Source organism: Diabrotica undecimpunctata, chromosome 8 (genome assembly GCF_040954645.1).
Source record: "Diabrotica undecimpunctata isolate CICGRU chromosome 8, icDiaUnde3, whole genome shotgun sequence".
In the NCBI taxonomy this organism is placed as follows: Eukaryota; Metazoa; Arthropoda; class Insecta; order Coleoptera; family Chrysomelidae; genus Diabrotica; species Diabrotica undecimpunctata.
The window spans coordinates 25,477,858-25,501,786 of record NC_092810.1 but is presented as its reverse complement, the minus strand read 5'-3'; the positions used below and the strand labels follow the sequence as shown (position 1 = coordinate 25,501,786).

The window sequence follows — 23,929 nt, the reverse complement described above, 5'->3', positions numbered from 1 at the left end:
ATGAAAATTTCCGGTCCCTTGCATATCATTATAGAGACAGAGGACTGTATATATTATATCTCGTAGACACCATGGTCGAGATACCTTGTTCCAGTTGCCCACGTACATACGTAGGACAGACAAACCGACGAATCCATAACCGTATTTACGAACATTCTCTATCAGTCAAACATTCCGATACCACTTCAGCCCTAGCCCAACATCATATTCAGACAGGCCACAAAATAGATTTCGAAAAAGCAAAAACCATCGATCCCATTCGCTCATTAAAAGCGAGAATCATTCGTGAAGCTATCGAAATCGAAAAACGGTCTAACAGCTTGAACACACGGGATGACGCGAAACGATTGCCGGCAACATGGCGACCCCTGCTTCAGCGACCTCCCGCCCACACCGCTCAGGCCACGTCAGTTCAGACCACGTCAGCGCATACCGTTCCCGCGCATACAGCGAGTATAAAAGCAGCCACACAGGGTAAGACCGGTTGTCACTCGACACTGAGGAGTAGGCAGATTGAGACCTCAGTGCCGAGAGACAGTTCTTGCAATATAAAACACGATACTGGTACGTCTCGAGTGAGGGGAGTAGGCAGATTGAGACCCCGAACTCGAACCGAACCGTATCACTCTTGATAATGCCTCGAAAATGGGTGCCGAAACGTCGAGTTTTAAATTCTCAACGCGGTTCTTCCCGAGAACTCTTCATTTATCTGACCGCGGAAACTTATCCGAACATATATATATATATATATATATATATATATATATATATATATATATATATATATATATATATATATATATATATATATATATATATATATATATATCTATATATATATATATATATATATATATATATATATATATATATATATATATATATATATATATATATATATATATATACGACTCTATTCTTAAGTAAACTGTCTCTAGAAAATAACAAATAGTGCCCTTCAATCATCGTGATACCGTTCTGAAAGAAAAGGACTTAAAGGATAGGTAAAACAGTATTTTTATGAGTCAACTGTAAATATTAATAAAAGCAACTGTAAAAACGGTGATGTATCTTATTAACATAGTTTATTTACTATAAAAATAACACATGAAGATATACACGAAAAACTTTTTTTATTGTACAGAAATTGAGACCAAAAATAACAAAATATCTCAAAATTTAACAAGTATAAATTCCATATACTTTGGTAACAAATATTAAAATGCAAAAGTTTTCCCTATATTAGAAACTTCAAAACACAGTTTTTCATATTTCTAGAGAATCTAGAATTTTGTTGACAATATTAAGTTTCTTTCGGCTGTATCATTATACTATTTTTTAATAAGTAATAACGCGTCCTCCAGTGAAACGGGAAGATTTTAGGTGAGTCATGCAGCGCGCGATGAAGTGGTAGGGAAAAAAGTAACCGACTTGACAGCAATTGTATGGTTTGCAGTCCTGATATTATAGGCGCACTGGCTGGGAAAAATATTTATATTCCATATTTTTGCACAATCTTACTAGAAGTACAAAATATGACTTTCTTTTGAATGGAGCCTTGTTTGAGTTTTCCTTAGTTGAGTTGAGTTTTCGAGCTTTGAAAATGGTCATTTTCGCGCTTTTAGGGATAGTAGTTTCTTTATATCTTAAAAGCGATGCATTTTAGAGAAAAGTTACTAGGGACCTTTTTTGATCAGAATGAGCCGATCAACCTATTATATAGATAACCTTTATATAGATAAAAATTATATTCTACAATTTGTTTAAATAATTTTTGACCATTTTCTCTTGGAAACATACACTTTTGTTATAAGGAGACCATTTGAAGTAAACTTGTACAAAAATGTGTAATGAGAATATTTTTCCTAGTCAGTGCACCCATACCAGTCAGACTTTTACCATTTATTTTACAATGGAGCGTTGAGTGGGGGAACAACGCGGCTATGATGTTAAAGCCTACTAAAATAGCGAGAGTTTAGTGCAAACACGTTGTGATTTTCAACGGTACTTCAACATACCGCCCATCAGATAACGCAAGCCAGTAAAAAATCTTGAGCACACTAAATTGACGTTTAAAAAAAGAGCTGGTAGTACCAAAACAGATCGAGCCCCTGCTTAACGATGTAACGTCACGCCACACGCATTCGAATAAGTGATACAATGTTAAAAACGATTCTCGATTAAGATCTTCAATATCATCCTTATAAAATGAATGTTGTTCAAGATAAAGAATTAGATTGTGTGAGCTTATGCTTGCAAAACTGGAAGAAAATGATAACCAAGTTAGCAACTTGTGGATGACTGATGAGGCCCATTTCCACCTCTCTGGTTTTGTTCATAAACAAAATTTCAGACACTGGGCAGAGGAAAAGTCTCATTTGCTTCATGAAACACCTCTTCCATAGTTTTTCAGTAAACAGAATGGAGCAGACAATTTTGCCAATATTTGATTAATGTGATCTGTAACCTTTTTTAATATACCATATGAAGTCTTTAGATTTTGGTTCTCAATGGTATTTGATACTGAGGTTGATGCTTTTGGGATATATTGATCAGCTGATGTCACTTATATAAACTGTAATGTATAAACAAAATTGTGGAAGTCCTGCAAGCTAGTGTTTTTGATGGCAAGGTCCTGCCTATAATCAGAAATTTATACTGGAATCAATTGGCTTCTGTTAAACTCAACAAGAACTTAAGAGCTTGGTTTGCAACATACACCAAGAGGCTATTCAGAACAACAACAAATACAATTATCATTGCCAGAATGACTGACAATATTTGATAAAGGATATGCACTAGAAGATGTCACTTGGAACATAACTTTTCAGTCCCAGCCCTAAACAATTGTTATGCAAACATTAATAAATAAAATATGTTTAATCTTATATTGTAATTTATATTAATTACAAGTGAAATACTGTAAGAAAATAGCTTAAGAACTCTACTACAAAATTGGTCACTATCTGGAACAAAGAAAACTTGCACTGCAATGTTTTTGATCTTTTGTACAAAATTAAAAAGACATTCTGAATCACTTTACTATCTTAAAATATATGATTTGTTTACCCCTAAGGACTATACATAATTTCTAATATATCAAAAGCAGTAAAGCCTTAGTTTCAAGCCTTAACAGTATTTCTCTCATTTTATATAAATTTAAATGACCAACCCTTATTTGTCCAGTTCTGTAATACTTACAACTTTTGTACTTTTGGTTTGTCAAACAAAATTCTCATAAGGCCTCCATTTTAAAATACAACAAGTACCAGTAATTAATCAGTTTTTTGCTTAATAAACTTATTTAAAATTTCAGAATCAATAATTTTTATATAACCACTGATCACAGCATCAAGAAATTTTACATTTTGCAAAACCTCCTTTGGAAATTGGTATGAGTGGTCTATAAGATACACAATATTTGATTTAGGGTACACAGTTTTAAAATTTAATACCACAGAATAGTTGTAAGCATTTACAAGTAAGAGAGGTTTTGTAAAATGTATGTTATCACTAAATTGATTCCTCGTTTTTATAATGCGTTTTTCAAATTCTTTTTGATGATAATCCAAAATATTAGGATCTCTGATTAACACCTTTTTTTTAGCAAAAGTACAGTCAGTCAACTGTTTTATATCTACAACAGTTATAGAACAAGGTTTTATCACATCCTTGCACCAATTTTCAACTTGAATTGGTTTAGTACTCGTGGCTGCTGCATACAGTACATGGTGTTTCTTCTTTTGACTATTTCTATGACGATTTCGTTTCTTTTTTTTAGTTGTTTGCTCAGTATTTCTAAGAATTACTACTTTCTTTGTGATTAATAAATCATCAAAGTTATCAGGTTGTTGTTTCAAATCTTTTGCACAAATATTTTTGGTTAATTTACTAAAATATTGCATTTCACTTTGTAATTTTGTTTTATATTGATCTACAATATTGTTCAATCGTATAAGGTATTTTAAACTAGTATTACAGTCATTTTTTGAGAATCCAACGAGAGGTTTATCCTCTCTGCTCTTTTTACCTGATAACCACTGACTTTTTTTATAAACACTTTGAGGCTGAGCTTTGGCTATTGTAGGGACCAAACAATTTTTGACCAAGGTATCACTGTTAGATATATTTTTTTGGTTTTCACCCTGTGCTGAATGTATTTGAGATATAGACTGTAGAGAAGGCGGTTGTAAATTAGTGATTGGGTTGGCAAAAACTGGATTTTTAAATGCAGGGTCCAATTTCAACTGCATTGATCCAACTCCAGGTATATTCATAAACACTGGTCCTTTACCATGTGCCATAATAACATTGTGAGGAATATTGATTTTATATATTCTACTGCCATGAATTAACTTAACTAACTTGGTAGATTGAGAAGAAGCGACACCTAAAAACAAGGACAAAGCTGTTAAAATAAATGTCCTAAAGTACAGTAAGACTGTCTAGGAGTACTTGTCATCCAAGAGTACACATTTAGCTTTACTTTTAAAGTGGTAGGCTCTTTATATACAAGTAAGTCTAGTATTTGAATAGGACTGTTGTTTAAGTTAATGTTTTAATACTTTTTCCGTAACATGATAAGAAAGATATTAAGTTAATTACAGTAAGACTAATTTGACTTAAGTTAAAAAAATATTCACATTATGTAAAAATTACACACTCTTAGACAGTCTTACCTATGTGATACAAAATAATCAACACAACTATTGGGAATTAAAAAAAAAAGATTTTTGAAAATATTTTTTTTTTGGCCAAATAATAAACATAATTTGTAATTACACCATAATATTTTGGTATTTGTTAACTACATACTTACAAATACTCCTATATTATAGATATTTTAGGTTAATTATAAATTTTTGAATATAAGAAATACCATTTTTCTTACTTGGAGAAGTCCCATTAACCAGAAATGTTTCTGGCTTCACATGTTCATAAGGTTTATCTGTGTATACTATCCTTGTAAGTTTAGGAAGTTTTTTATTCCTCCCAGTAATAGGAACTGAGACCTTCGGAATAGGTACTAGCGGCGGAGGTGCCCTTTCAAAGCAATGCATTGGAGACTGATAAACTTCTGATGTTATAATAGAATCATTACTGCTTTCTTCATCTTTTGTTAGGTCTATGGATTCCCACAAAGAACTAAAATCTCCCGACATCGTAATAAGGGAATCCTTGAAAGTTTTTGATTTTATTTTTAGGCTAAACTGTTAAATGTGTAACATTTAATGTATGTATAATATATAATTAAACTAAACTGTTTATAAAACGTTGTTTGTTTCCTTTCTTTGAATTGTGTCTCCTTCCTATGTATATTTAATATTTATAATTATTTGTCAACAGTTTGTCAACATAACACAGATAAAAATTTGACTTTGCTAGGACATAAATTCTTCTTCTTTTTGTTGGCTTGCAATATAATATATCCGTCAGCACCATGTCAGCACTTAGTAGTCCACCTTGGCCTCTAAAGCAGGTGTAATAGGCGATCAATAGAAATAGACTAAAATAGTGTGACGTTTCAGCCTTGTGCTTCCGTATTTCCATTCCAGTATAATTATGACCCTTATTGCCATATGGCATAATAGTCTTTGGGCCCCCGTCTAAATTTTTTTTTATGAACACACTCTCCAAACTTTTTTCTGCTGTTATTTGGGTGGAGTCGGACAAATTTAGAGCCTGGCGCAATATAGTAGTGGGGCGTTTGTCTGTGAAACTGTCAGGAACATGTTAATTTTATGTAAAAAAAATTTACGACCACATTGGTCATTTTATTTGAATCAATAGTTTTTATTATAAAAACCCCGAAAAACATGTTGTCGGACAAAAGTAATGGGCCATTTGGCGCGTCGGACTCTCTAAACATGTCAAATTTATGGAAAAAAAATTTATTACCACACAGCTGTTTTTAACACAATTCATCATAAAACTGTTTAAAAAATTATGATAACCTTGTCGGACAATTTTCACGGGGCATGTGCGTAGTCGGACGCGCCAAAGATGTCAATTTTATGAAACATTTTTATTTATTACCACAGATGTTTGTTTTTTTTCTGTTTGTTTGCATGTGTTAAATCATTTATCCGACAAAAACAATGGGGCATATTGATACAATTTAAAAAAAAAGTAATTTTTTTTGGAAATGCATCTGTCTAAATTACACAGGGTTTGTGCATGCCTTAATTTTACAACCATTTTTCCGACACTTATACAAAGTTGTAAATAATTATATTTAAAATAAACAAATCTAATTGTCCGTCCGACAAAAACAATGGGGCATATTGATACAATTTAAAAAAAAGTAATTTTTTTTGGAAATGCTCCTGTCTAAATTACACAGGGTTTGTGCATGCCTTAATTTTACAACCATTTTTCCGACACTTATACGAAGTTGTAAATAATTATATTTAAAATAAAAAAACGGGTGTGGCAGTCCAGTGGGACTGCCGGTGGAAGTTACACTTCTATACACGCATTCGCCGTTACAAATTTATTTGGGAGTCAATCTGCACAATCATTACATATGTAATTCTATAGGTAAGACATAGCAGAAAGAGAAACAAAATTAATAACAACTTACTAACAATGAAGGATTGAATCAATATTTTGATGAAAATGTATATTTTTATTTCCATATATGTATAAAAGGAGTTGAATGCAAAAATTTTTTTACACATACTCTGCAGTAAAATTCATTGTTTATTTTGTTATTAATATAATAATACAATACCAATTAAACTGCAAAATTCATAAGTATTTAAAAATGACAATAATACCTATACATAAAAAAATACACTACAATACAGTGCAACATAATTCCATATAATAATACAATACAAATTAAAATGTAATATCCATAAGTATTTAAAAATGACAATAATGTAATAATATTAATAAAAAAGTCCTCCCCGACTGGGAATCGAACCCCGGTCTCCCGCGTGTCAGGTGGGGGTACTGACTACTATACTACCGAGGAATGACACAAACATATTTCAAAATTGACAGTTCTGGATCATACAGTGATTTATTGAGATTATTATTTTGAAATACAAGATTAATATAATTATGAACATTTAATACATAATACAAAACATATCACATAAATAATAATATTAATAAATATTTTATTATATGTATAATATTATATGTATATATATCTTTAAATTATATATACAAAAGGAACATTTTTATATTCGAGAGAGGAGGAGAGAGAAAATATATCTTCTGTCTCTCTCTTACTTATTATCTTACATATGTAATGATTTCACAGATTCACTCCCATACACATTTCCAACGTGGAGCGCGCGTATAGAAGTATAACTTTAAAAATCTAATTGTTCGACAAAAATGTTGGGGCAAACTAACAAAAAAATAAATTCTTATTGTATATCGCCGTTCTTAAACTGTAAAGGTGAGTTTATGCTTATGATTTTCTATATACATATTATATGTAATAAAATTTACTTGTACCTGTAGTTTAAATATCTATTTTTTTTTTAAATTTTAGAATTAAAATCTCCACAAAATATAAATTAGTAAAATCAGCAATTGTTCTAAGGTCACAGATACGTACACAACGTTTTCTATACATTTTAATATGCATTTGAATATTTTATACAGATAGAAAGTGCCACAGGCCAGGTGAGCTATGTAACCTTGTAGCTCCAAAATGAATCCCCTCTCTCCAATTTCACTTCGGAGCATTTGCTGCGAGGTATCGTGTAATATATAGAGCACACCTTAGTTTTTTTCCATTGATTCTCACGCTTGCACGTTTTCATTCTAGTTTCCAAGATTATTTAATATTTTATAAAAAAGTTGTAAAGTATAGTGGCTTTAATGGTTTTAATAATTTAAAAATGCAGTGTTTTTTGTGTAAACATTAAAGTGCAAATGACTCTACATATAGAGAAATTGTCGAGAAAATAAAAATAATGAAAACAATTACTTCTAATAAGTTATTTTTTAAAATTATTTCAGTTGAATCACTTTCAAAAGATTCCATTAAATTTATTATGTAATGTTTAATTTACAGGATCCATTTTTAATGATCCGAATGATTGGGAGGCAAATAGATCTTCCGATGAAAGTGAAGACGAAGAGATAGGGGATTTATCCGCCAGTGACTCCGAAAGCTCTGATGAGGATGATAATTATTAATTGAATTTTTGTTCTAATAATAATGTTTTTTTCAATCTATTATTACATTAAATAAATTTTTTTCACTATATATGAATGCATAAAATAATATGTATTAACTCACCTTTACAGTTTAAGAACGGCGATATCCAATAAGAATTTATTTTTTTGTTCGTTTGCCCCAATATTTTCGTCCGACAATTAGATTTTTTATTTAAAAATGTAATTAATTGTAACCACCTACTTTGTCGGAAAAATGGTTGTAAAAATAAGGGATACACGAACCATACATGGATTAACGACATCGATTACGAATAAAAATTCCGTTTTTTTGTCCGACTATCGATTTGCCCCAATATTTTTGTCAGACAATTTGATTTTTTGGTTTAAAATATAATTACTTACAACCTCCTTTTTTTGTCGGAAAAATGGTTGTAAGTAAAAATGTTGCATAAAATTGACATGTTTGGCGCGTCCGACTGCGCACATGCTCCGTGAAAATTGTCCGACAAGGTTGCCATAATTTTTTAAACAGTTTTTATGATGAATTGTGTTAAAAACAGCTGTGTGGTAATAATTTTTTTTTTTCATAAATTTGACATGTTTAGAGAGTCCGACGCGCCAAATGGCCCATCACTTTTGCCCGACAGCATGTTTTTCGGTGTTTTTATAATAAAAACTATTGATTAAAATAAAATGACCAATGTGGTCGTAAATTTTTTTTTTACATAAAATTAACATGTTCCTGACAGTTTCACAGACAAACGCCCCACTACCATATTGCGCCAGTCTCTAAATTTGTCCGACTCCACCCAAATAACAACTGAAAAAAGTTTGGAGAGTGTGTTCATAAAAAAAAATTTAGACGGGGGCCCAAGGACTATAAGACTATCCTAAATTATTTTTTTTTAATTGTGACTTTTTAACGTATTTAGTTGATGTAGTATTTTTTTATGGTTCTATATTTGTTTAATTAATTTTATATTTTTCTTTTATGCAAATAATATTGAAACTGATATTTCTCTTTTGATATTTAGCCATATTTAGCTGTTAAAAACTTAGAAAGTTAATACTCTAATCGCAAAAAAATCAAGACTTGGTGTTCCTATTCACCCTATCAAGTGGGATGAATAGGAACAACAGTATGAAATACTATTGTGTTCCTATTTATACATTTGTACGGTCAATAGGAACAGGTAAAAAGTGTATAAGGTGTAAAGTAACATACACATATAAATATAAAGTTTGTTTTATTGGAAAAATTTATTGTTGAAATAAAAAATACACTTTTAAGGTCGGCTAATATAAACACAAATCACTAAGATCATTGTTAAAACTAATCATGTTTTTAAACCGAGACGAGGTATTCACGTTTATACATACAGACAACTGTCTTCTTCTTACACCTTCTTGAACCTTCTTAAAAAAGATTCCTACGTAGGCGCCATCTTGATGATAGAGAACTTTAGTAACGTAGAGCCTGAAAGATTGCTTGGTCTTGCCATATATTTTGACCACTAAGAAGTCTCCAGGGTTAACGCAAGTGTTCGTTTCTTCATCAGATGACAACACTAGGTCCTTCTGAAGCAAAAAATTCTCGTTTTAGCTTTTTAGTGCGACTGGAAATTTCTTTTGAGGGATTCAGTTCTATGTTCTGAACTCCTGATGGTCCTGTTTCAGGTTCAAACTCATCTTCTTCTAAATCTGTCGCCACAACACTTTTTCTCGGTTCGACATTCATTTTTGTTTTCTTTTTCTTTTGTCTCTGAGTATCAGACTGTCTTAATGGCTTCAAAAGTTCTTTAAAAGTGTCATCAATCCCTTCCACGTGAACAACCCCTGAAAAGGGCGTTTGCCTTCCAGATTGTCTGGTATTATCATTGTCTGAGTTCGGCAGCATCCTTAGGATTTTGGTGCGATCCAAAGCCACGATGCCACATTTTTTAAACCCTGATTTGGCATTTTCCTCTGAAATTCTATCAACCAGTTTCTTTAATAGTCTAGGTAACTTGTCTTTAGAGCTACTGTGGATTCATTCCTGCCTGGTCCTGTTTTCCATTCCTCAACTATTTTGCGCCACATGAACTTCATGGATCTGCAGAATGCCACATCGAGAGACTGAGTAAGGTGAGTGGAATTACTTGGTAAAAATATAAATTTGAGGTTTTTTTCTTGACACAATTGGATTAAATCGATTGACATGTAAGACGACAAGTTGTCCCTAATCAAGTATTTTTTCCCTTCAAGGTCCTTGAAAAAGGGAATTGCAATGGACTGAACCCAGTCACTGAAACAAAAACTATCAAACCAACCTAACCTGACTTGGTACGATTAAAACGAGAGTTTTTCGGACCTCCCTCCTTCCAACTGTCGTAACATAAGGTGGTAATATTTTACCCTCTCCACTAGCTGCAAACATTACGGAAGTAGACACTTTTGATGAGTTGACAACTAGTTCTGGGTACTTGCAGCCACGTCTAAAAATCATTTTACGTTTTCCTGGGTCGCCACTAAGATGTGTCTCATCATAGTTGATGATGTGACTTACGGGAACGTTTTTAAGTTTTCTTTCTAACTCGTCGAAATATTTATTAATTATCTCAGCAGACACAGCTGTCCTCGACCTTTTGATTTTCTGACACATTCTGTTTGAGAGTGATTGTTTGTGCCGAGTAAGAAACAAATACACCCAATCCCAACCAGGTGTGTTGTTCTTGAACTTGGAAATAACTTTGCCTTGGCGCTCCAAATATTCTCGTACCATTAACCGTAAGGTGAGAGAATCTATTGGGAATCCCGAATCAGCACAAACTGCTAGTCTGTCAACAAGAACTAACGTGTATTTACATTTTTTATATATCTGTGTAAGACTGTAGTAAGTATATTATACTTAAGGGAACACTGTCTGTTACTAATACCTTCTTTTATTTCATTTAGGGCTTCTTGTAGATTTTGTCGTGTGTAGCATCTTTTCTTCACACTTGTTACAGCTTGATATTTTCGCGGCATATCTGCAAAACCCTGTAATAAAACACTCATTACAATAAAAAAGTGAATTGAGCAGCCACTGACAAAAACAAGTTTTACTCTATGGAGGTATTAGATAAACAAAAGTAATTTCTAATGTGTGGGGTGAATGGGAATACGGTAAATATTATGTTCCTATTCACTCCACATATCTCAAATTCATGACGTGAACAATAAAACTTGTTTTTAACAAAAAACGTTAACACATAAATCAAAATACAATCATGTTAGATTGTTGTAAAGGTTAGAATACATAAAAAAAGAGTACTCGTAAATCTATTTTGACAGAGATTTTGTACTTACCGAGAAAGTTTTTATGACGAGAAATAACCTCAAAATTAGTGATTTTGCTTGCACGCCGAAAACATAGGAACCATTGACGCCAACAACACAAACCAAAATTTCCCAAAGCCATATTACATTAGCCAACCTGCAAAACCTAAATAGCCCAACGAAAATAATATATATGTTTGTGAAGATTATTGTTATTATTTAGTGAAGTGTTGTTCCTATTCACCCCATTTTACTGTAAAATGTAATAATTACATTAATAAAAGGTAATAAAACTTAGGTACCTCAATGTAATCAGAAGTCTTTGTTTACACTGACACTTTTTCTATAGTTTGTATCCTTTTTTGCTATGTATGGCAGAAGTATGTCTACTACTACAAGGAAGAGTCGTCTCGATATTCGGTAAAATAACCGAAACTTCTCCTCCTTCTCCAATTCCTTCGAGACTGTAAAAGCTCGTGTATTTTTATTGCTTACTTTACATCTTCCTATAAGGAAGAGTCCACCAATTTCGTTTCCTTTTAATTTTTCCTGTGTACCAGACCATTACTACGAAATCGTCATTTGAACTGCTCGATATCTTGAACGTTACTGATCGCAAATCAGTCGCGTTGGTGGATGAAAGACAAATGATGCGATTTATTGGCGATAATTGCATTACAGTCGAGTTGTAGTTGCGTTAGCTTTAACCCTACTTCTCTTATCTTCGTAATATACAAAAGTCGTCAGCGATACGTTATTCAATTGAAGGGGTCAATGCAAAAGGTGCCTAAGTCACTTTTTTTACGGAATTGGGTTAGTGCCACCATCTAGTGGCATTTATTATAAGCTTTTCAGTTCTGAAGTCGATGACCCTGCTCCATGCAGAAGCAACCAGAGAACCAATAGATCTCCAAAGGAGGGTAAAACCTCTAGTTCCTGTGCTACGATGGGACATGGTCTAGAAAATATGGACATCCCTGGATTCTTCACAAAAATCAGTACACATATTATTACCCAAAATGTGGTGTATGAAGTCAATGAATCCCAGCACCCAGAAGTAAAGAAGGGCAAGAAAAGAAAGATTAATAAGGATGCATGGAAAAGAACCATCAAGAGTAAGGAGTCGTTTTCTCGAAAACACCAAAGAAGACAAATAACAAACTGTCGCTGTAAATGCTCTTTAAAATTAAGCGAAGAACAACAAAACCAAATTTTCCAGGCCTATCACAATTTAACGTCATCTACACAACAAAATTTATACCTTGAAGGTTGTGTACGTCCTACGGATATCAAACGACACAGATCAAGAAAATCTATCAATCCACGACATAGGAGCCGAAGCTTTCTATATGAAATAAAGATTGACGGAAAACTGATATCACTATGTCAGTCAGCATTTTTAGCAGTACATGGAATAAAACGCTCTAAACTGCACCGGATTATTCAAAAAAACAATGCAGATCCTAAGGATTCTATAGGTATGCATCACACTAGGCCAAATAGAACAAAAATTGATACTTTAGCCGCAGTTAGAAAATTTATAGAAGAACTGCCAGCTCGAGAGTCTCATTACAGCAGATCTGATAATAAACTTCGGAAGTATTTGGATTCCCATTTATCTGTTGCTAAACTTCCGAAACTTCTTAGAAAAGAGTCAAAATGAAAAAGTGTCATACGAGATGTTCAGGAAAATTTTTACAGAAGAATATAACATATCATTTGGATTCCCAAGAAAAGACATCTGTAAAGAAAGCACTGTATTTCTGACACGTTTACAACAAGCTGAAGTGGCACATGATAAGACATCGACACAAACTCTCAAGGTAGCAAGAGAACTGCACATAAGAAAAGCTGAAGTGTTTCAAAAGAAAATTTCGGAAGAAGCAAAAGCTAATGATCTTTACGTTCTATCAATTTGCTTAGATTATCAAAAAAATTTGCCTGTTCCTGTAACGAATATTACGGACGAATACTATTTGCGTCAGTTGTGGATTCATAATTTGGGAATACGTTGCTTAACGACAGGAAAAGCCAATATGTATATGTATGCAGAACACTTTGCTCAGAAGGAACCAAACGAGGTTATTTCTTGCCTTCAGGACTATATTACGCAAAATCAGAAGCCAGAAAAACGTTATTTGAAACTTTTTTGCGACAACTGCTTCAGCCAGAATAAAAATAGATATTTATTTGTTTTTTTGGATCAGCTTTGTTCCAATAATATTTTTGAAGCTATAGAAATCTGGTATCCAATACCCGGACACAGTATGATGCCAGTCGATCGAGATTTCGCTGTGATTGAAAAACAAAGATTAAAGTACGACAAAGTTGACAACCCTGAAGTTTATGTCAATATGATAAAAGGTTGCAGAAAGAAAAACCCATTTGATGTCGTATTTGTTCAGCATTCGCTGAGGTCAAATGGATGTCTGGAAAAAGGCGATCGTAGCATAAAAGTGAAAAACTATAAATTATGGTTAGACTCCCATATAAAAAAAACTGTGCCGGGAATTTCGAAAGCTAGACGCATCAAATTTTCGCGTAATGAGCAACCACAGCTCAGTGCAACCTATTCTGGCCCTAATGGAACCAATCAAACTTTACAAAGTGGGTCAAAACCGTAAAGTTTGCGGCCAACCCACGCTGGCCTATGCGAATGAATACCTTCAAATTAAACAGTTGAAATTTGACAACGTAATGCATCTTGTCAAACACATTATATCACTGGACACTGAATTCTTTACTTGAACCATATCTGACAATGGGAGTATATTCCAACAAAATAACCTTGTGAGTGAAGAACTTCATCAGGTGCAAGAGGCTGACGCAGTTTACGAATAGCTTTTTTTCCTATCATGTTCTAATATTTTCTACAAGCATGCTGTGTAATTAATACAATGTTTATGTTCTTACATTTCTTACATTTTGTATGTTCTATGTTCTTACGGTGTCACATAATAAATATTATTTCAGTATAAACGCTTTTTTTTTTATGATATATCTTTAATTTTTCACGAAATAACAAATTGCAACACAAAATGTGCCTAAGTCACAAAATATTTAAATTTTTTTTAGAAAATTGCAAAGCTTTATGTTTTGTTTATTCATGAAAGTCGAAGAACCTTTACAAAAAGAATAAATCGCAACACACATTTTGATTATAACATTTTCAGTAATATTTCAAAATCAAAAATAACCTTTCAAACCTTAATATCTCACAATTACCAATTTGTGACTAAGGCACTTTTTGCATTGACCCCTTCAATTAGACTCGCTTCTTGGGAAAATTGATTTGTTGACCTACCAAAAATTTTCTTAGATCGTCTTGCACGAAGTATTTAATAAACTAATCAGTGAGATTTGCAAGAAGTTCGTTAAATATAGACAGCAATTATTGTTAAGCGACATTTTTTTAGTTTTCTGATATTTACGCAATTCAGAACAATAATTTTGACTGTGGGTGTGTGCGACAGTTTTTGCGAGTCGCCGGTGGCATGGGCAATCGCTTATTATTAAGCAAAGAGGATAATAAAGTAATACCTCGACCTACATCTATAAATTAAGGTGACTCCACCAATAACGCAAAGTTTTGCTGTGAAGACCGGTCCTGCGGTGGAGAATTCTCAGTAATAAAGTAAATGTACATTATAGTATTGTTGGGTGATACAGTGAAGTTGTACACTTGTGCGAAATAAACCTTTGCGTTAGGACAGTCGGGAGTATGGAGCTGTGAGTATTTTTTTTAGATAAAACAGAGCATTTCTTAATAATTTTTTTTTCTTTCTTAAAATGTTTAGGGGTGTTAAAATTATTAACAATTAACAACAAAAATGCACTTTGTTTCTAATTTTTACTTACCATTAAAAAAGTAAGTAGGAATTTGAAATTAAATTTCAAAATTTGTTTTTTTTTGAAACGTTAAAGAAGCTTTAACCCCTTAAAGAGCAGAACTATTTTTTTTGTAAAAATATACTTTTGAATAGTAAAAGTAATTCATTATGAATCACAACAAAAAAAATTTTAAAAAAAGTTTTCTTTGTCTGAAAAGGGTGGTAGATACAGCTACCAGTGTGTATTTTGACAAATAACTAATACTTACTGGGCTTCTTCTTCTCCGTGCGACTAGGATTACTCCTGTTTGTCTGCCTCTTATTCTGTTTCAGTCGTTGTTGACTGTACATTATCTTTGCACCTTTTTGGCGGCCTTCCAACGGGTCTTCTGCTATACGGCTTGTTGTTTTTACAGATGTTCGCTAATCTATCTGGTCCCATTCGGTTTACATGTTCGTTCCAGTTTTTTTTTCTTGTTTTTATCCACCTGTTAATATTTTGAATTTTGCATTGTTCGCGTATACTTCTCTTGGTTTGTCTGTCTCTTAATGATATGCCCGCTATTGATCTTAATACTTTCATTTCGATATTGTTGATTTGTTGTTTCGTCTTTCTTGTATCGGTCCTTGTCTCCGCTGCATATGTTAGGATTGGTCTTACTGTTGTCTTGTATACTTTCATTTTGCTTTCCGTGGTCAGATATTTGTTTCTCCATATGGTTTCTCTGCGGCAACCACTTACTCTTGCCGCTTTTGATGCTTGCCTTGTGGTCTCTGTTCTTATATCCCTGTCACTAGTGATCTCTACTCCTAGGTAATTGCATTTCATTACTTGTTCTACAATTTTGCTGTCTATTTCTAGTTTGCATCTACGCGGCTCTTTACTGATCACTACTACAGTTTTTTCTACTGATATTCTCATATTAAGTTTGTTTACTGTGATATTGAAGGTGTGTTGCTGCCTTTATAGGTAATCTTCGTTATCAGCAATTAGTACTACATCATCGACATAGCATAGTATCGTGATTTTATGCGCTCCCATGTGGTATCCGTGTCTTTTTCTTACTTCGTGAATTATTTGATTCATCACCATATTGAGTAACAATGGGCTGAGTGAGTCTCCTTGGCGGATTCCTCCTTTTAGTTCTATGCATTCTGTTTCCCCTGTTGGCATTATAACTCTGGTCTTGTTGTTTTTGTTAATTTCATTAATTGTCCTTATTATCTGATGGTATATTTGTTCAGCTTGTAATAAATTTAAGATATCATTTCGCTTCACCCTGTCAAAAGCACTTTTTAAATCTACAAAGCACATGTATGCTGGTTTTCCATATTCAATAGACTTCTCTATTATTTGTCTGATAATAAATATTGGGTCTATTGTGGAAGTCCGTGTTCTTCCGGAAGCCTTGTTGTTCATCTGCCATGTTCGCTTTTTCCTCGATTTTATCTTTTATGACTGCCGTTAACAATTTTAATGTACTATTCATCAGACTAATGCCTCTATAATTTTCAGGATTTTTCGAGTCTCCCTTTTTAAGTATCGGTAGCAGGAGACTTTCCTTTCATTCCGCTGGTACTACTCCGGTATTATTATATCGACGAATAATTGTAGGAGCCATTTGCGTAGTGTCGTTCTTCCATATTTAAGCAGTTCATTTTTTAACTTATCAGGACCAGGTGCTTTTCTGTTTTTTAATTTTTTTATTCGTTCTTGTAGCTCTTCTTCTGATATTAGTACTCTATCGTGAGTTTCGTTAATAATTCTTTCTCTGTTCTCTTCTTCTCCTTCTCCATATAATTTCGTGAAATGCTCAGTCCATTGTTCCTCCGTAAAGTTATTTATGCGTACAAATTCATTCATTTCTGTTTTTTGTCTCCTTATCATCTTCCACACCTTTTTCTGGAATCCATAGAGGTCGTATTCCATATCTTTGGTAAATTTCTCTCAGTGTTCTTTTTTGATGTTATCTATTTCTTGGTTTACTCTATTTCTGATTCTCACGTAGTCTTCTCGTACCTCCGGTGTCTTCACTCCTTTGTATGTTAGGAAAGCTTGTTTCTTTTCATTTGCTAGTGCTTTCACCCTTTCGTCGTACCATGGAATTTTGCATTCCCGTTTATTTCTATTAACTTTTCTTTTACCTAAAGCTTCTTCCGCTGCTTGTAGGATACATTTTTTAATAATTTTCCAGGTTTCTTCTATATTCTTTTTAGTCTCTAGGTTATGGCTGTTTAGCTTTTCTGTTAGTCTGTTTCTATACAAGTTTTGTGTCCCTTCTTCTTCTAAGCTTTCTATGTTTAACTTTTCTTTTACTTTTGTATTTCGCTTGCCTTGTGTGGTGATTGCTATATTAATTTTTCCTAGTACCAGGCCATGGTCGGATCCTACATTGGCGAAAGATAGAGTGCGCACATCTATTATATTCTTGGGGTGTATTTGTCTGTTTGTTGACTATAATGTAGTCAATCATAGAGTTACGTCCTCTTGTATCTGACCAGGTGATCTTATGTTATATTGGGTGGTTAAAGTATGTGTTGTTAATTCGGAGGTTATTCATTAAACAAAGTTCTAGAAGTCTTTCTCCGTTGTTGTTGAGCGTTTCTTCGTTAAATCTTTGTGTAAGTCCAGCCACAGGTATGTTGCCTACTCTGGCGTTTAGGTCGCCGAGAATTATTGTTTTACTAAGTTTTATTCTATTGTTGTACTTACTTTGCAATGGTATATATAGCGATCGATAAAAACAATTAAAAAAATTTATAAAAAAACACTTTATTTTGAAAATATAAAAAAAAACTAAATTCAGTAATATATTAAATTTATTATCTAAGAACTTTCTATCTACTATGGTAGGGTGCAAAGCAGTTTTTGCATAGAGCAACGTTACAAACTTGAAAAATCAAATTTTGCCTGTTTGTTTCTTTTTAGATGAAACACAAAGGGCACAGTGCCTATAAGTTCCTTTGGTGAGTAAGTGTGAACCAGCATTTATAGTTGATGGAAGTCCAGATTTTTTTCTGAAAGAAAAAGTGCTAATCAAATTATCAGCTAGTTCACTGCAGAACTGTAGTAATGTAGTCATAGACTTAGCACTTGAGTTATTTAGTTTCCTTATATAAATATAGCTGTTTACTATAGCTGAGTCTAAAAGGTAGTAAAATATTTTTACCCACCAACGTCCTGATTTCCATGCGATGGAGTAGTTAGCATGATATTAATCGAATAGATCTACTCCACCCATATATTTGTTATAATCGGCTATTGCCTGAGGACATGGTACTTGATCTCTATGTCCGGTTTTGTTTGTTCTCAAAACCTGGGTGGGTGGGGTGGGGTGGGTTTTGGCTGACTGTACAACTTGCTTCCATCTTGAACGGTCGTCCATAATAGTTGGGTCAGTGGGTAGCCCCATTGTTCTTATATCTGACCATATATTGTCTCTCCATCGCATTCGTGGACGTCCTAAGGGCCTTCTGCCCGAGGGGGCTTTTTCCCATATTAACTTGGCAAGGCGGTTATTAGGGAGTCTATGGACATGTCCAGCCAATCTTAGACGTTGGGATTTAATCTTTTGGACTATATCGTTCGCTCTATACATCTGCTTGACCTCAGCATTTGTTCTCATTCGGTATTGTTTGCTATTAATGTCGTAATAAGGCCCAAAAATTCTTCTGAGGACTTTCCTCTCAAAACATCTAAGTTTTCTTTCAGTTTCTTTGGTCAGAGTCCACGTCTCACACCCATACATGAGCACCGGTCTAATCACCGTTTTATATATTCTAATTTTTGATGTTCGTGTTAGATTTTAGATTTAATAGTATTGTGAAGGCTGCACATACATCTGTTTGCTGCCTGAATTCTTCCTTTAATCTCTTCAGCGATATCGTTATCTGCAGTGATTGTTGCTCCGAGATATTTAAAACTCTCCACTCTTTCAAAGTTATATATAATTATTTGCTAAGAAAATACTGTTGTTTTACATTTCTACTTATAAAATATCTATTGTTATGTAAAAGATTTTACTTTTGTTTGTATATTATCTTGGTAAAGTATTTTTTCACTGGCCAAAAAATAAACTTTTGCGTTTCAAATTTTATTTACATTTTTATTAATGTTTTACATTTTATTCTTAGACGGGTAAATGAGTTATGCGATCGTTAGGAATTAATAAAAATATAAAACATTCTCTAGAGGGGGGCGGCATATTAGGTGGACCGACTGCCTAAGATCGACCGTGAAAAGAAACTTTGTATGAATTTTCTAGGACATTCTCATTTAATTACTAATTATTGTACTTCGTCTCAGTTAAATATTTTATATAATAAAAAACACCATTATTATGGCTTATTTTTAATCAAAATAGTAAATTAAATACATTAAGATGCAACAAGAAAATAGCTTTTTAAATTGTTTTGAATATTGTAAATATGTGCTGTTTCTATTCTATGATAAATATTCTATTAAAATGAAACTTGGCATATGTAAATAAATACTATAACTACTATCAAATGAAATATTCATATCTTGTATGATTATGAGATTATTTATTTGAATAAAAATCATAAACTTAGTCATGAATATATGTAATTTAAATAAAATATTTTAATAATAATGAAAAGTATTGTGTATATATATTTATATGTAATAGGATAATATATATATATATATATATATATATATATATATATATATATATATATATATATATATATATATATATAGTAAACTCTTAAATATTGGGGAAATCTGCAAGAAAGACTCTAATGAGTATCAATTGTTTCGCCGAATGATTTCGCCAAAGAGAATTAATTTGGCTTCTTCAGGGCTGAAAGAGAATAAATTATAATTAGCTACCATATATTATCTATTAAAAACATTATTGATCTTACCGTAACTTAGAATTGTAGAGTTAGAATATTAAAAAACTTTGCTAGTAACATAATGGTGTTTTTTGTTACTATGTGCAAAAAAAAGTTTTTTTAACGTTGGAAATGTATGGTATATAGCTTTGAACTTAAAACGCAAAGGTTTACCCAAGGTTAATCGAAAAACCCAATGTAACTACATTTAAAAGGAGGTAATTCTTTGAATTGTCGGCAATAACTAAATTTCGACAATTCAAAGAATTACCTCCTTTTAAATGTAGTTACATTGGGTTTTTCGATTAACCTTGGGTAAACCTTTGCGTTTTAAGTTTAAAGCTACCATACATTTCCAACGTTAAAAAAACTTTTTTTTGCACATAGTAACAAAAAACACCATTATGTTACTAGCAAAGTTTTTTAATATTCTAACTCTACAATTCTAAGTTACGGTAAGATCAATAATGTTTTTAATAGATAATATATGGTAGCTAATTATAATTTATTCTCTTTCAGCCCTGAAGAAGCCAAATTAATTCTCTTTGGCGAAAACGTTCGGCGAAACAATTGATAGTCATTAGAGTCTTTCTTGCAGATTTCCCCAATATTTAAGAGTTTACTATTTAACTTATCTGCAAAGATTAAATTTCTTTTCTATATATATATATATATATATATATATATATATATATATATATATATATATATATATATCATACTAATCTACAGTGGAGTAGCAAAAGAAAACAGGGCCAAAGAAGGTGTAGCCTTGCTAATATATCAAAGGTATCAAAATCACATCAAAGAGTGTCATATAAGAAAGAATAGTAACAGCAAAGATAAGAATGGAGAAAGAAGACATGAACATCATCGGAGTATACAGCCCAGAAAATAACAAGCCTCAAACAACAAGGGAAGCGTTTTATGACCAATTACAACAAGTAGTAGATATAGTGAGAGGGAAGATGATAATATTGGGGGATTTTAATGCTCGAATAGGCAATCAAGTAATACCCGGAATTAAGCAAAAACATAACGAGGATGTCAAAAACAAAAATGGAGAACTGATGATAAACTTCTGCATGAGTAACGAACTAAGAATAAAACACATTTTTTGACCACAAAGACCAACACAAATATACATTTAATAACACCCGTGGACAAAGATCTATGATAGATTATGTTATAACCAACAGAGATATACATCCATCGAAAATAATCGACGTAAGATGCCTCAACTCGGCAGATGTAGGTAACGACATAGCCTAGTATTATGTAAAATAAGAATCATCCTGAAATACTTCCCACCCAAGAGAGCGGCGCCAACACAAACAAAAATCAAAGTCGAAGCACTAAATACGGAATCCACGGAAATACAGGAAAAGAATATCACAGAAGATCGCTGGGAATGAAATATTAGAAAACGGCTTAGAAAAATTAGAAACAGAATCACTTGGAGAGAGGTAAATAACGAACACTAACATATCAAAAAAGAAAACACCATGGTTTAGAGAGGAAGTGAAGACAAAATGTGAAGAAAAGGAGAAAGCCTTTTTACAGTACAGAACACAACAGACACAACAGGCATACAACCGCTATAAACGAATCTGAAATGAATCGAATACTTTAGTTAGACAAATAAAAAGGGAACACTGGCAGAGCTTCTCAAAACAGATGGAACACGACATCTACGGAACACAAAAAGAAATATGAAGAATGATTAGAGGACAAAAGAATAGATGAACGAACTAATAAAAGCAAAACACATTCAGAAGGAAACATGGATAGACTACTTTCGATCCCTATTTGCTAAAGGTGACGATAATGAACCACCAACACCAAAGGTGACGACAAACGAAGAAATAAATATTGAGGAGGAAGAGGTAAAGAAAGCATTAATTAAAAAATAGAAAATCACCAGGAGAGGACAGAATACCGAACGAACTCCTAAAGTACGGAGGACCAGATCTGACCAAACAACTATTAAAACTAATCCAAAAAATAATAGAACAAAACAGAATTCCTCAAGAATGGAGATCATGCATCCTAATACCTCTCTTCAAAAAGGGACACAAATCGAACCTGGAAAATTACAGAAGAATTAATTTATTAAACACAACACTAAAATTAACAACTAAAGTGATAACAAATAAATTGAATGAAATTATAACACTAGCAGAAGAACAACAAGGTTTTAGGTCGGTAAGACGCACTGACGCTATATTTATAATGAGGCAAGTGCAAGAGAAACCATTAGAATACAACAAACCGGCATATCTATGTTTCGTGGACCTTAAGAAAACATTTGATCGGGTCAAATTAAAAGACGTTATCCACTTACTGTACGCAGAGAGATGCCTCTAGGAATAAAACGATCGAAAATATCTACCAAAACAACACAATAAAAGTAAAAGTAGAAGAAGAACTAACCGACCCCATTGAAGCAAGCAATGGGATTAGACAGGGACATTCCCTGAGTCCTCTATTGTTCAATCTGATTATGGATGAAATAATAAAAAAAGTAAGAACTAAAAAAGGATACCAAATGGGAGAAAAACAACTTAAAATAATCTGCTATATAGACGACCCAATACTACTCTCTCAAAGTGAAGATGATTTACAACATATGCTGCACCAATTTAGTATAACCGCCAGAAAATTTAATATGTTAATTTCCCCAAAAAAGACAAAATACATGGCTACAGCAGCAAAACTGCTGCAAAAATACTCTGTATTTTTGTGTTTTCTACTTCAATTTTGTTGTTGCTTAAAATGTTTTTCATTTTTCAAAGCTAACGAGGCCTCTGATGTTCTTTGGACTGATATTTGAATCATATGAAGGCGTTGGTTCGGAATATAAGGATTCTATAGACCATTTAATGTTCACGCGAGGTGGTCAAATGTACTTATTAAGTAATAATTCAATGAAGGTTTTAGATTTTATACCTATTTTGAATGAAGAATCACTCACTGTGTCGGCATTTTGAAAGAGGTCATACCATATATTTCTTGATACCTAGCTTCTCTTTAATAAAGTTAACCAATTGTAAAGGGGTGTAAGTTGAGATTAAGTTGCTAATAACTACATAATGAAATTTATCCTCTGATCATAAAAATACACCTGAGTTTCATGAAAAGAATTGTGACGAATTCACTTCTTTAAAAGAAACTTTTGGAATCTACAGAGCAAGGTAAATACTAATCTGTATCAATCAAATCTAAAATAAAAATATTGTTATTTGCTTTCATAAATAGTAGGTTTAACGTAACATAAGCTCAAAGACTGAAATCTAATGATGTTTTAGTATAATATTAGAAAATAATAAGTTCGTCTATATTGCACAAACAAATTCAGTTATACTCATGATAAAACTGTAAATGTATTATTAATTTGATTTTGTCTTGGCTATGGCTCCACGAGCGACATATTGTCGCTAGCAGTAGCAGTAAAATTACGGCGGCAATAAAGCAGTAAAATCATGGCTCCACGAGCAACAATTTACAGCGCGCATATCGCCGCGTTTTGGTCTTGTAGTGGCTCCATGAGCGTTAATATGACGCAGCTACAATCAGTGGTATCTTGTCCGTTTATATAATGTCCGTGTATATAGCTAGTGTCCAGCTAAAATAAATAAATAAATAAGTAAAATAAATTCACACCGATAATACAATAATATAGTATGGATAATCTATCATTTCAACAAAAAGTTGCTTTAATATTGGCATTGTGCCGTCGACGTAGGGTTAAAAAACAACGGAAATGGTGGATTCACCCTGTTCTAGTGCCTAGACAG

General features: G+C 32.9%; 2 protein-coding genes across 2 annotated transcripts in view; one reads left to right on the top strand and one right to left on the bottom strand.

Annotated features, from left to right (window-relative positions):
- Window positions 1-1,051: 1,051 nt before the first annotated feature.
- On the bottom strand, window positions 1,052-5,366 carry LOC140447304 (uncharacterized). Its single transcript, XM_072539895.1, has 2 exons — window positions 4,892-5,366; window positions 1,052-4,390 (listed from the first exon to the last, which is right to left on the bottom strand). The coding sequence occupies exons 1-2, from the start codon at window positions 5,160-5,162 to the stop codon at window positions 3,276-3,278; spliced, it is 1,386 nt and encodes a 461-aa protein (XP_072395996.1). The 5' UTR covers window positions 5,163-5,366; the 3' UTR covers window positions 1,052-3,275.
- A 9,717-nt stretch (window positions 5,367-15,083) lies between these two features.
- Window positions 15,084-23,929, top strand: part of LOC140447303 (uncharacterized) — a 108,406-nt gene continuing 99,560 nt past the window's right edge. Inside the window, exon 1 of the mRNA XM_072539892.1 lies at window positions 15,084-15,171. Coding sequence (XP_072395993.1) covers window positions 15,164-15,171 — 8 coding nt within the window. The 5' untranslated portion in view covers window positions 15,084-15,163. The remainder of the gene's footprint in view (window positions 15,172-23,929) is intronic.

Excerpts from the sequence above, each read along its gene's own strand:
- LOC140447304 (XM_072539895.1), bottom strand. The coding sequence starts at position 5,162 with ATGTCGGGAGATTTTAGTTCTTTGTGGGAATCCATAGACCTAACAAAA. Across the intron at positions 4,391-4,891 it reads GGTTAATGGGACTTCTCCAA|GTGTCGCTTCTTCTCAATCT; the intron begins GTAAGAAAAATG and ends CCTTGTTTTTAG.